Below are 13,919 nucleotides of genomic sequence, written 5' to 3' on the forward strand. Positions count from 1 at the left end.
AAAAGACAATAGAAAAGATCAACGAAACTAAGAGTTGGTTCTTTTAAAATATAAACAAAACTGATAAGCCTTTAATTAGACCGACCAAGGAAAAGGAGAGGACTCAAAATCAGAAATGAAAGAGATGACGTTACAAGTGACACCACAAAACTACAAAGGGTCATAAGAGATGACTATGAACAATTGATATGCCAACAATTTGGGTGACCTAGAAGAAATGAACAAATTCCTAAACACACAACCTTCCAAGAAGGAAATAGGAAGAAATGGGAAATATGCACAGACTAACCGTGAGCTATGAAATTGGATCAGTAGCCAAAAACTTCCCAACATACAAAAGCCCAGGACCAGACAGCTGCACTAGGTCAAGTCTGCTAAACGTTTAAAGAAGAATTAATGCCAATCCTCCTCAAACTCTCAAAAAACAGAAGAGGAGGGAACACTTCCAAACTATTTTACAAAGCCAGCATTACCCTGACACCAAAACCAGACAAGGACACCACGAGAAAATAAAATTACAGGCCAATATCCCTGATGAACATAGATACAAAAATCCTCAATAACATATTAGCAAACTGACTACAACAACACATTCAAAGGATCATACACTATGATCAAGCGGGATTTATTCCAAACATGCTAAGATGGTTTAACATCCGCAAATCAGTCAACGTGATACATGTCAACTAAATGAAGGATAAAAATCATGAGCATCTCAAAAGACGCAGAAAAAGCATTTCAACAAATTTCAATATCCATTTATGATTAAAAATCTCAACAAAGTAGGTATAGTGGGAATGTACTTCAACATAACAAAGGTCATAAGAAGACCACAGCTAATACCACATTCAATGGAAAAAAGCTGAAAGCTTTTCCTCTAAGATCAGGAACAGGACAAGATGTCCATTATAACCACTTTGATTTAATGTAGTACTGAAGTCCTACCCAGAGCAATTAGGCAAGATAAAGACATCTAAACTGGAAAGGAAGAAGTAAAATTCTATTTGCAGATGATATATCATATAAAGAACACCCTAAAGACTCCACCAAAAGATTGTCAGAACTAATCAACAAATTCAGTTAAGTTTCAGCCTACAAAATCAATATACAGAAGTCTACTGGGTTTCCACAAACAGCTAATTATCAGAAAGAGAAACTACTAAAACAATCCCATTTCAACTGCATCAAAAAGAATAAAACACCTAGAATAAATTTAACCAAGAAGGTGAAAGACCAGTACAGTGAAAATTTAAGACATTAATGAAAAAAACTGAAGACCCAAAGAAATGCAAAAATATTCCGTATTCATGAATTGAAAGAATTTAATATTGTTAAAACGCCCATACAACCAAAGCCGTCTACAGATTCAATCCCTATTAAAATTCCAATGGCATTTTTCACAGAAATGTAGAACAAACAATCCCTAAATCTTGTACGGAACCCCAAAGACCCCCAATAGTCATAGCAATCTTGACAGACAGCAAGCAAAACTGGAGGTGTCACACTCTCTGATTTCAAATATATTACAAGTGTATAGTCATCAAAACAGTATAGTATTGGCATAAAAACAGACACATAGGTCAATGGGACAGAATAGAGAACCCAGAAATAAACCCACATATATGTGGTCAACTAATTTACAATAAAGGAACCAAAAATGTACAATAGAGAAACGAGTTTCTTCAATGAATGGTTCTGGGAAAATTGGACAGCCACATGCAAAAAAGTGAAACTGGACCACTGACTTACACCACACACAAAAATTAACTCAAAATGGATTCAAGACTCGAATGTAACATCTGAAACCATAAAATTCCTAGAAGGAAACCCATACGGTGAGCTCCTTGACATCGGTTTTGATGATTTTTTTGGATCTGACACCCAAAGCAGACAACAAAAACTAAGTGCGACTACATCAAATTAAAAGGCTTCTGCAAGCAAAGGAACCATCAATAAAGTGAAAAGGCGACGTATAGAATGGGGGGAAGTATTTGCAAATCACACATACAATAAGGGGTTAATATCCAAAACATACAGAGCTCACACAACTTAATAGCAAGAAACCAAACAATCCATTTAAAAATGGGCAGAGGGCCTGAACAGACATTTCCCGAAGAAGACATACAGATGGCCAACATCAGTAACCATCAGGGAAATGCACATCAAAACCACAGAGAAAGCCAGATAAGTGTGTGAGGCTGTGGAGAAAAGGGAACCCTCGTGCCCTGTTGGTGGGATTGCAGATTGGTGCAGCCACTATGGAAAACCAGATGGAGGTTCCTCAAAAGATTAAAAATAGGGAGCAGCTGTGATCTTGCTCCCCAGCACATGACCTCAGTTTGGCTCAAACAAACTCTTATAAAAATCCTCTCCGGATTTGGACAAAGCCCACCAGGACCACCGTGCGGACCGGATCCAGTGCTTGGTACCAGCCCGGGCCCCTGGTGCCCCACCGGCTCCCCGCTTCACATTGGGTGAACTTGGGTGAGGTTCTCTGAATTCTGGGCCTCCTTGCTTTAAGCAGCAGGCCATGACTTTATTTGAGCTATTCTTAGAAAATCCTCGAGGTGGATACTGGTTGAGACAACCCAGGGAAAGAAAAAAAAATGGGTTCCTGCTTTTAATTTAGGCTTTTAAGTTAGATTGCTTATTGAGAATCAGAACAAAATCTCTGCTGGTTAAACGAGAGACTGAACTCTCTTTAGCTCCAAAGAGGAAGGACACTTGCTTCCCAACCTGAACAGCCAATGGGCTGACATGTTGTTCAGACCCTGGCATCTGGAGTGATAGCTATGGGTGCCACGAGGTGGCCAGTGCAAAAGGGCAGCTCGTCCTGAAGAAGGCTTCGGAAGCCCTGGGGAGAAGGGCAGGGTGCCCTGCAATGGGTCTAACCTGAGAGAGGGGCCCTTGCCTTGGAAAGCACTGCGTTTCCGGTGATGTCCGTCCGATAAGCTCTGGCTGGCCCTTGCTCGGGTATCCTCAGGTGACTAAGAACCTGCATGGGGATGCCTGAGAAAACCCTTCCTCCAGGGTGTAAAGCAGTGCGAGAAGGAAGGGGATGTGCGGTGTTTGGCTCATCTGGAGGCCAGCACGGAAGGGCTGATTTGCCCTGAAAGTTTGTTCACTCTACAGATCTCAAAATGCACATGAGATCTTGTGGGCCTCCCAGGCCCACAAGCCCCCCGACACAGCCTCACTCTAGCACCAAGATGGCCGAATGAGGATCCTTTGACACTTTCAATTTTCACTCGTACAATTAGAAAAAGCCCGGTATAAAGTAAGGCAGAATGAACGGAAAACATATTGAATTGGTCTCAAAGCTTCAAAAAGAGCACTTAGGTAAATAGATCAATGTATGAGGTCATTTAGGTGTCAACCCAATTCTCTGAGATAATAAAAATGGCTGTCCTTATTTTAAAAGGGGGAAGGCCCTTTAGAACTTGACTTGTCAAGAAAAGATACAAATTGTAAAAACCTCCCCCACCCCCAAAAAATAGACCCAACTGTGCTGTTTGTCTGTGTAAGTCTATAGCTGTATGGCGGGCGTAAGTGTGAGATAGTTCCCACCTCTGGATGGTATTGTTAAAACTGATTCAAGGCAAGCGCGTCGAAGGGTAGGGCATTCTAAAAGTCTAAGAAATACAGAAATTAACTGAAATGCTTTTCAAGTTCATGTGATCTAAGATTAATCCTTAGCAAATAGAAACTAGCTTAAGTTTATTGGTTTAAGTAAAACACACGTCTTTATATTACCTGGGTTTTACAAAATAAGTCCATATTAATAACTGACTTTGATGTCTATGAAAATTTTTCTAGAGGTTATAAAATGTCCAAGCTAAAGAAAGCTAATTGATTACTTCTCAGTTTTCATTCGACATTGAGGTTGTAATGTTATAATCTCAATATGTGAAGAAATAACTTTGCAGTGTTTTAGAAGGGCACCTCAAAAGATTACGAATTGCATGGGCAACTTTGTCAAGTAAGTGAGGAATACTCCTGGAGTGCACTGTCTGGGTAGTACTGGTCGTAAACTAAACCAACAGTTGGGGCTGTGCGAAAGCCAAGGCGGCCACTTGGTTCTTCCCTGCAAGGATCCCTGGCTCCTCACTTCTTGGTTTTTTCATTCCTTCATGCATCATAGTGCATTTCAGCTGGACTTAGATAAGATGAAGGAACTTATGAGATGACATTACTGAAAGGAGACATCTTACACTACTGCCAATGTTTGCTAAAGTCACTTCAAGAAAATGCCAAGTTGGTAACTGTTTCCTTTCACAGGGAGCTCCCAGGAGACAGAGACTTTAGGTACTGATTTTTTGGAAAGGACATCAAAGACTCTCCCAGCTCGTTGGAAGGAACTTATCAGATGCCTACCCACAAATGGACAGTTACCCTGTCTACGGACATCAAAGACTCCTGAGGATGAGAACACCAGAGAGAGGCAGCTACCCCAAGACAGTGACAGGCCTGTGTACCTACTGATGAACACTGAACTCAGAAGCCATTTTGTTTCATTGTCTTTACCTGTCTGCTAATGCTATTAGTCATAATAGTTTTACCTGTTCTTTGGGTTTTTCTATATAGTCCAACAGTTTCTGTTTACTGAACACGTGTAAGGTAACTATTAGAACTCTTTCCATGGCGTACGTAAATGTTGTACAAGATGCCAAAAACAGAAAAATGAGACTGAAGGTACAACTTGGATCCTGTGCGTTTTCTGGAGAGAAATGATCCAGAGTGGTTTTTGTTGTTTTTTCTGCAATGAAGGCCGTAAGAGCTGACTGCCTTCCATTGACCTGCCCTTCCCATTTGGGAAAAATTCAGCCTCACCTCAGATCCCAGGGTGCGTTACTGCCACACCCAACAGTCAGACAACGTGGGTGCTGACCTTCCCTGACCTTCCCGCGAGGAGCCTGCCCAGCCCTGTCAGATAACACTGTTGACCAAAAGGCTGGTCATCAACGCCTCCTTCGGACTGATTTATGACCAAAAGGGGCAGCTGTGGATGAAAGAAGGCATTCCATGGAAAGTGGCCTCACAGAGAGACCTGGTCATAAATCCCTGACTGGATAGGTCATGGTGGGTATCCATGCCGCAGATATATAAGCTTCTTCAGTGGAAGGTTTATCTTGGCCTTAAGCAAGCCCTGCCCATTGTTTCTGTGTATCTTGGTTAGCACAATTTTGAAATCAGCAGTAACCACCCGCAAAAGAGCACATAAACTCGTTAACTATCCTGTAGTCCCCACCGTGCTGTCTCCCACCTCCTTACATTTCCTCCTTCGTTTCAAATGAATAAAAGCTGCAAAGCTGTTATTTTCTGGAGCATTTGAGATCTTGCTCCCGCGCACATGCATATATCATCAGTTTAGCGCAAATAAACTCTTATGAAAATTCTCAACAACAAAAAAAAGACCTTAAAACTAGAACTACCATATGATCCAGCAATTCCACTTCTGGGTATTTATCTGAAAAAAGTGAAAACACTAATTCAAAAAGGTATTAATACATGCAACCCCATGTTCACTGCAGCATTACTCGTAATAAAAATCAAGATATGGAAATAATAGGCATTGCTTATAACAGTCAAGATATGGAAATAACTTAAGTGCCCAGAGAAGGATGAATGGACAAAGAAACTGTAGTTACGTATGTATCTATATATAGATATATACAGAGGACACCAAAAAAATATATGCACATTTAAAAAGAAAAAATTGTGTTAAAATTGTAATGCTCAATATATACCGATAACAAGAGATGAATACAAGTCACGTGTATACTTTTTTGGCACCCCCGGGACATACAGAAACACGTAAGTACACAATGGAGTATTGTTCAGCCATTTAGAAAAAGAAGGAAATCCTGTCATTTGCGATAACATGGGCGGACCTAGGGGGCACCACGCGGAGTGAAGCAGGCAGACATAGAAAGACAAAAATCATATGCTCTCACGTACATGTGAAATCTAAAAAACAATCAATAAATAAAACAAAAACGAAATACCCCAACCTCATAGATACTGCGAACAGACTGGTACTTGCAAGAGGCAGGCAGTGAGGGCTGGGCAAAACGGGTCAAGGCACACTTCCCGTTAGAAAAGGAGTAAGTCACAGAAATGCGAGGCGCAGCATGGCGACACGAGTTACCAAGACTGCCCTGCGTATCTGACAGCTGCTCAGAGAGTAGGCCTCGAAGCTCTCCTAAGGAATAAAACACGTAACCAGGTATGGTGACAGACGTTAACTAGACTTAGTGTGGTGATTATTTCACAATGTATACAAATAATGAATCATTGCATTGTACACCTACAACTAACATAATGTTATGTGTCAATTAAAAAGAATATATATATACACATGTATGAAGAAAATACATGGGTTTATCTACCTAGAAATTTGTGTAACAGCTCGTCATTAGAATAAAATTAACATTAAAAAAAGTCTTTTCTAATTTGCAGATACACATGTAAGTACTAGTATTGTCACCCAGTAAGTGTTTTGCAGGAAAAGATTTAGAAACAAAAGTAAAATTTCAGAGCGCATTCCCCCATGGCACCTAGGTCACACTGACGATCTCTGCTGTTGGCCTGAAATAGGATTAGAAGCCTCAAAGCAAGAGCCGTGATGGCACAACGACAGCAGGGACTGGCTCTCCTATCACATCAGCAGAGAGCAAATCTGCAGGACTGACTGGCGGTCGCAGTGGGCAGACGTCGCGCAGCCGTGCTGAGGAAACAGATGCGAGCAGCTATCTCATCACTAACACCATCAAAATGGACATGAGATAAACGCAGAAATGAAGCACAAGTGTGAAGAAGAGGCAGAACAGGAGGTGCTGTGGAAAACCAACGTGCAGCACAGCAGAAGAAACTGTTTCATCTGATTGTTTCTTTAGGTGAAACATCCTCTGAGTACGTGGAAAGTAAGGCTACCAAGCAGGCACACCTTACCTGTTAAGACATCTGCTGGGGAAGGAAGCAGCGGCATGACTACCTGCTGAAGTAAAGAGCCTCCATCAAGGTCATGCCCAGAGGCAGGAAGGGGGACTGGGTGATAAACAAACAGAACCTTGAGGAAGGAGCATAAAACAAGGACGTCCCCAGACACAGAATGGAAGGATGAGTTCAGGCACACATCAGTTTACAGCAGGAACGAGCGCAGACAGAAACAAATGTCGTGGAGAAGCAGACAGTAAAGGCACAGGTGCTGGATTTCTTTGGGAACTAAAAGGTACGGTCACTTGCCGAGACTTGGGGCTCAAGGAGAGAGGCTCCGAACATCTGAAAAGCCCACGGAACTACCAGCGCCCAGTTTGCCTACATGAATATGCATGATGACCCGCAAGTGTTCTCCTTGGAGAAAGACACTAAGTCTTAAAATACAAGCTCCCTGTTACCTTTCGTCAGGATTCAAAATGGGCAAAGAATGGGAAGTCAGAGTTCACTGATAACGCCCCAGGAACAGAAAAAGTAGAACTTATAATGCCGATAAACTGTCAAAAGACCGACTGGAAGACACTGAAAATTCACACATGGCCCAAAGTATAAGCTCTGGACGATGAGGACGAGGTAGGTCACAGGACAAAACAAGGGAGGGCGACACAGAGGAGACCACCCACATGCTGCGTGCGTGTGCTCTCAGGGCAGTGCGTCTAATTCAGCGTACTTTTAGGTTGTTGCTTTAAACAGGTTTTCCAACCTGCAAAATGGACAACCAAGTAGCTTAACAGTGTATTCTTTCTTATCATCACAAAAAGGAAAGTATCTTACTAGACAGTCAGTCAGTAATGTTGTTTTCCAGCACAGGTCCTCGTTGCAAGTCCGCAGAAAGGCACGAGGTGGAGCTAAAATATTCTGAATTCCTTACAGGCCTTAATGTGCTTCCTTACCAGAAACTGAAAAAAACCCACCTCAACAAAAAATCTTAGTTACATAGAATCATTATATGGAACACCATAATTCTTCACAGAGGAACAAATATTGTTTTAAAGTATTAAATAAAAACAAAATTTTAGAATAATTTAAAAACCGGCCACAACTTCCAGTATTAAGATGAAGTCAAGACCTTTCTATCTCTCTCCCCTCTGAAACCAACCAAATCAACAAGAAACAGAACCACAAACCCACTTGGAATTTTTAAAAATCAAAACAAAATAAAAAATGAGAAAGCTCGTGATCGGTGCCTGATTCAGAACACTTTAAGAATAATGAAAAAACACTACAGTTCTCAGAGTTGACGTCGTCATTAATTACCCAGGTTTCTGTCGGGGCCCCTTCACGGTCAGGCCTCCCTCCACAGGTCGTTTGGCCAGAGCGTGGTCCTGGCTGGGGTCCACAAACTTAAACACATGCGATGCCCCAAACTGCACTTTCATCCCACTTTGCAGCATGGTCGTCTCTGAGATGCGTAGCCCTTCCACGTAGGTCTCCGCATCTATGCTTCTAGGGGTGACAGTGACAACTCCATCCATGTTCGTGAGGTCACAGTGATGGGGTTGTATTCCCGAACCAAACAACTAAAAAAAAAAAAAAAAAAAGCAAAGAAACTGCCATCATAAATTACACAGTATTTAAAAACAGAAATTTAAAACTGTGAGTTCCCCTTTTCAGATAAATGTAATCTAACAAACTAGGATGTTTGGTGTTTTTAGTGGATTTTCCACCAATAATATAAAAATAATAAACACTGTCAAAATAATTGAACATTTTATTTTTAGCATCCACTAACTTGGTTTAAGGCATATGGCAACTTTGCATGAAAAAACATTTGGACATCTTAAACAGGTAATTTAATGGCTAAATCGATATAGACCATTATGATTAGTGATTTCTATCTCGCTGTTCTCTCTGCTGTGCTACAAAGGGAAGGATGTCAAACCTGACCCTGACCCACCACGTCATCACTGAGCAACGAGAATACAGAGTAGGGAGGGTCTGCCAGATTCGGCGGATGGAGTGATGTACTCGGACCTTCCTTATCCACAGAACGTGTTAGGCTATTTTATGTAAGAACTGAGAAGGGAACTCAGCTAACATTGTAACTGTAATTTACTAAACACTTATTATTGTACGTATCGGACCCAGTGACAGGCGTTTTCAGCGAGTTAATCTCCCTTCATCCTGAAACACACCTATAAAATTATCGCCATCCTTTGGAGAAAAGTAAACAGTCTTAGAGCAATATCATGACCACTCCAAGTTTCTAGAGGTGGGGCGCAGACATAAACTCACACTCTGCTCTTTTCACACTGAAGCAAAGAAAAGTGACCCAGAGGGAACAGGATACTTACATTAACATATAAAGTCTTTAATTTTTACCCATCCATCCATTTGCTAGCATATGCTACTTACTGCCCACTGAAGTGTAAGAACTACTAAAGGAAGTGTAGAGCTGCAGCACGATGGCGTACGTACCTGGATGGAACTGTCGTCAAACTTCTCTGTCCCAACCTCAGTGACACTTAATTGAAGGCGGTACAGCTTCGGCTTATCTCTGGAGTCAGAACCATCTGCGAGAAGAGAAGGAACAGCTTCGTGACCAAAGTGTAATGTTCTTATCATGTTATTTGAAACAAAGCAAGCAAACACAACGTTATCTTAGAAGCAACCACAGTTAGAAGCAACCACAGTTCCCTCCAAATTCATATCATGCAATTTAACTAATTGGAATCAGAAAATTCCAATTAAGACATAAACACGCCAGCTTCTGTTTAATGTAATTTATAGGTGCTACAACTGTCATTCATACCAACATTTTCTTACCACATAAAAAGCAATGTTCTCTACCACGCAGCCCTGGATTTTTGTTACTGATTCTAAGGAACAAGTCTGTAGGCAAATAAAGATCACCAAAGGCACAGGGACCTTCTTCTTCAGAGCAGCCCCTCCCTATGGCAAACCTGCCACCGCAGGGCACACAGTACCATGGGGGGGGGAGAAGATGGGAGGGCAGCCGACTCACTGATGAGGTTCCAAAATGTACAACCTCACGGCTGCCCCCACACCTGCTGGACCAAAATCCTCGGGGATGAGACACAAGCCTGCGCCTTCTGAAAAACGTCCCTAAGCGACGCGACGACCACTGCTGACACTGGCTCCCGAGGACCTACTTACTGTGAAAGAGCTCAGCTCCGCGGACCAGAGCCGCGGTGAAGGACAGACAGGGAGGCCGGCTTTTGTGTCTGTGTCATTTTACACCTCGGTGACTGGTGCAAGAACTTAAATTTCCCGGTGCAATTATTTCTAGAATTGAGATGACTTGGGAAGGGAAAGGGGGGGAGGAAGAGGAAGCAGAAACACTGCTGAGATGTGTTTCATTTATACCCAGGTATGTTTACTCCCTTCTCACCCGCCATGTTCCATGTAATACAGGATGATGCCAGTCGAAGACTTACTCTGATTTCAGAGTTGTTAACATACGAGGCGATCGGTGAATCACGACCCAATCTGAGCCATGGCAGTCCGCCTTGTTAGTGCATATGCTACACAAGTCTCCTTAGAAGGCCAAGTACAGCCTACCTGCCGTCTGCGCTAATGCCTTAGTAACCTTCAAAACCTTCAAAATCATGACGAGGCTGCCAGTTAAAATCGCTAGTCACTGGATCAGGAACCTAAGTAAGCCATGAGCACTCTAGGAGTTAAACATCCAGAGTGTACAAGGGCTTGGGACTGCTAAAATCTCTTAGCTGTGGTGTGGCCTGAACTCTCAGACAAGACACCATGAGTATGCAATTCTGCTAGAATACATAGTCACATTCTAATAAAATTTTGTTTCTGAAATATATCTGAACCCTGTGAAATCTGGGTGAAGGTAAGCCGAAACTGAAGTAGTATTTGAGACACCGATGTCTAAAGATGCATGAAGAAACTGCTTCTTTGTCTGTGTCGCTGGAATATCCTCATCGTATGTGGCGGTAACAAGCATTTTTGAAACAATTTTATTGGACACGGGTTGTTCCCTGCCAGACCTGCTAGACCCATGCCCTCCGCCCATGTCTCACGTGGCCTGCTGGCTGTAACCACCACCGGCAGTCCTCGTGACACTCCGGGTCAAGAAGGGCTGTGTGTCCCTCTCATCCCCCATCAGCTCCAAGGACCACTTTATCTCGCCCAAGTTTCTATCTGCTTGCCTCCCCCATCTCTGAGCTCCTCGGAGGCTAGGCTTGGAGAAAAAACCTTTCTCCTGGCACTGAGCACAGGCTCTGGTCCATGGTACGTACTCAAAGATTTAATGTATTAACAGTGAATAATTATTAACTAAAAATGAAGATAGCATAATACAAGGTGATCACACAGAAATTACCCAAATGAATTATAAAGAAAGCAAAAGGAGCAAATAAGTGATCGAGAATAATTATTTCAATACAAAGTTAAAAATACAAGAACATGAAAAACGTGTGTTTAGGGGAGAAAGAAAAAGTCACATGAACACTTTTCTGAAAGGTACCTTGTGAGTCATGCTTTTCTACACCATTTACAGCAACAGGTTTAGAACCATAAAGAGAAAGGGAGAAACACCACCTCTTTCCCAGTCTCTCCTTCCTTACTGTTTTGCTATCAACACATGGACTAGAAATAGAAGTCTTCCCAGCCCCTCTTCTCTTACTCACAGTAATAACAGAATGCATAGATAGACTTTGAATAAGCTCAACAGCGGCCACGGGATTTAGCAGATAAAATGGTGTCTGGTTTGAGTTTGGGGCAAGGGAGAAAAGGGAGGTGGAGGCAGGTCATGTTCAAATAACTGGTACCTTCCCTCTTGTCCATTACTATCTCCGTACTAAAAGTACAATGATCATCTCACAGGCAGTAAGATTGTGTCCTAAAGCACAAATCTTCAATTTTCTCCCCTTCCTCAACAGGTAACCTACAAAAAGTCGATTTCTGCCCAAAGTGCCCGTGACCCCTTCTTCCCGTTAGATAACCAGAGCAAATTTGTGGCACTTTAAAAGTAGAGATAAATCTAAGTAACACCACCACATACAGTAATAGTACTTCAACCAGAATGTTTTTAATTTTATAATTTTGTCTGAAAAATATATATTCACGTGGTTCAAAATTTAAAAGGCACAAAAAGTATACAGTGAAAAGTATCCTTCCCTTCCATGCCTCTTGTCTAGTTCTCTCCCACCAGAAGCAAATCTTTCAAAATCTATTTTATGCATATATAATTAAACAACTAGATACACATATTCTGCTCTCTCGCTCTCTCTCATTCTCTCTCTCTCTCTCTCACTCACTCACTCACACACACACACACACGTTAGAATACTATTTAGGGTTGTCAAAGAAAATATATGAAACTCAGTCATATGCAATCTTTGGGACATACACTAAAAATTTGGTGTTTTACCTGAAATTCAGATTTATCAGGTGTCCTGAACTCTATTCACCAACCCTGGCACCCCTAAATTACTGCTCACACTGTCCTGCAGCTTATGTGCCAACTTTTTTTTCTTTTAAACTGAGATGTAACAGGAAGTTTTCTTTAATATTCTAACATTAAGAGGAAGTAGCCAATTATGAACATTGCCTAAGAACAAGTTTCAAAGGGCACTTGTTTTCACTCTATATCAATTCTGTGCATTCAATTCTGCTTCTGCCTTCAGTTGCTTCCTAGGTGAATCTCTGGCAGTCAGACGGTGGTGCTACATGTTTCCTTCTGCAGCACCATTTAGGAGCGGGCAGGAAGGACTCAGTCCACGCACAGAATGCTGACTGAAGAGCTTCCCATGGCCCAGGTACCGTGCTGGGTGCTAGAGACAAACGCGAGAAACTGAGAAGAAATTCACACTCTCACAGAGCTTGCACTGTAGTGAACCACAACAGATAAGAAACTATCAAAAAAAAGTTTGAAGCTTATTGAAACATATCTTACAGCACATTCTAACTCCACTGGGAAATAAAACAAACTCTCCTGGAATAGAATTGGCATGAAAAGTATGAACACTTTGGTGAACATTAATGACTTTATTCCATGCATTTTACACACCAGATAAAAGGCAATGCATTTTTCTCCCTACTGTTTTATTATGTTACATTACAAAGTTAACAAGCACATGAAAACACTAAAGAATCCTCTTCGGGAATAAAATAAATACATGTTTTAGACTATGTATATACGAACATCAAAATAGGTAATAAATACCACTTGTTTATATTTAAGAAAAACCCAAACTCCAAGTTTGGTTAATATCCAATGAAAATCTGTATGATCGGTTTGGAGAAAATGCAACTAGGTAAATAACCAAATGTAGTAAACTTTATATACCATGGGAAAGTATTTGTTATATTCAACATGTAAAAAAAAAATAACACTTCGAATATGAAAACAGACAAAAAGAAGTGTTTCCAGAAAGCCAACAACTAGCTATACTATTTCAGATGACAAACACTGAGATGAACAAAATGTGAGAAACATATTCCAAGTAAAGGGCAGCTTTACTATCATGAAGAAAAGAGCACCAACCAGGGGGACAGAGAACCCTGAACGATCTGAAACCTGGCCGTGATGAAAGCTTAATAGTTCCCTATGAAAAAAGCATACCCAGGAGTGAATTCCAAGTGCATGGCTTATTCTCTTCCCCTTTAGGAGTCTCAGACACATGGCCTCTGGTTTGGGACACTTCTTCCCACTACACAGTCACTAGACCACCGGACAGTGGCCAACAAGCAGCCCCCCTCATCGGCCTGCCCGTCTGTCTTCCTTTCCCACCCCCAACATTCTCCTCCTCTCTTTCGGTCCCTGCCCCCTCCTCTCTTTGTTCTTCCCTCTTCCTAACCTTTTTCGGTGGAGGAGGGGAAGGTCAGGAAAACAGCTCTCTCCCTTCTTTGGTCCAAGTTCTCACTTAAGACAGCCTAAATAAACTGGACGTTTTTGCAAAATAAGTTTCTGTTACATTAAATGAATTCTGGATACG

General features: G+C 41.7%; 1 protein-coding gene across 12 annotated transcripts in view; it reads right to left on the bottom strand.

Moving 5' to 3' along the window:
• The window catches only part of AFDN (afadin, adherens junction formation factor), a 131,468-nt gene that overhangs the window by 60,617 nt on the left and 56,932 nt on the right, over positions 1-13,919 (bottom strand). For all 12 annotated transcript variants that reach the window (XM_081035369.1, XM_081035379.1, XM_081035378.1 and 9 more), the window contains 2 exons: positions 9,415-9,509; positions 8,254-8,516 (listed from right to left, as the gene is read on the bottom strand). In XM_081035369.1, coding sequence (XP_080891495.1) covers positions 8,254-8,516; positions 9,415-9,509 — 358 coding nt within the window. The remainder of the gene's footprint in view (positions 1-8,253; positions 8,517-9,414; positions 9,510-13,919) is intronic.

The sequence above is a fragment of the Rhinolophus hipposideros genome (genome assembly GCF_964194185.1).
Source record: "Rhinolophus hipposideros genome assembly, chromosome: 3".
Taxonomy (NCBI): Eukaryota; Metazoa; Chordata; class Mammalia; order Chiroptera; family Rhinolophidae; genus Rhinolophus; species Rhinolophus hipposideros.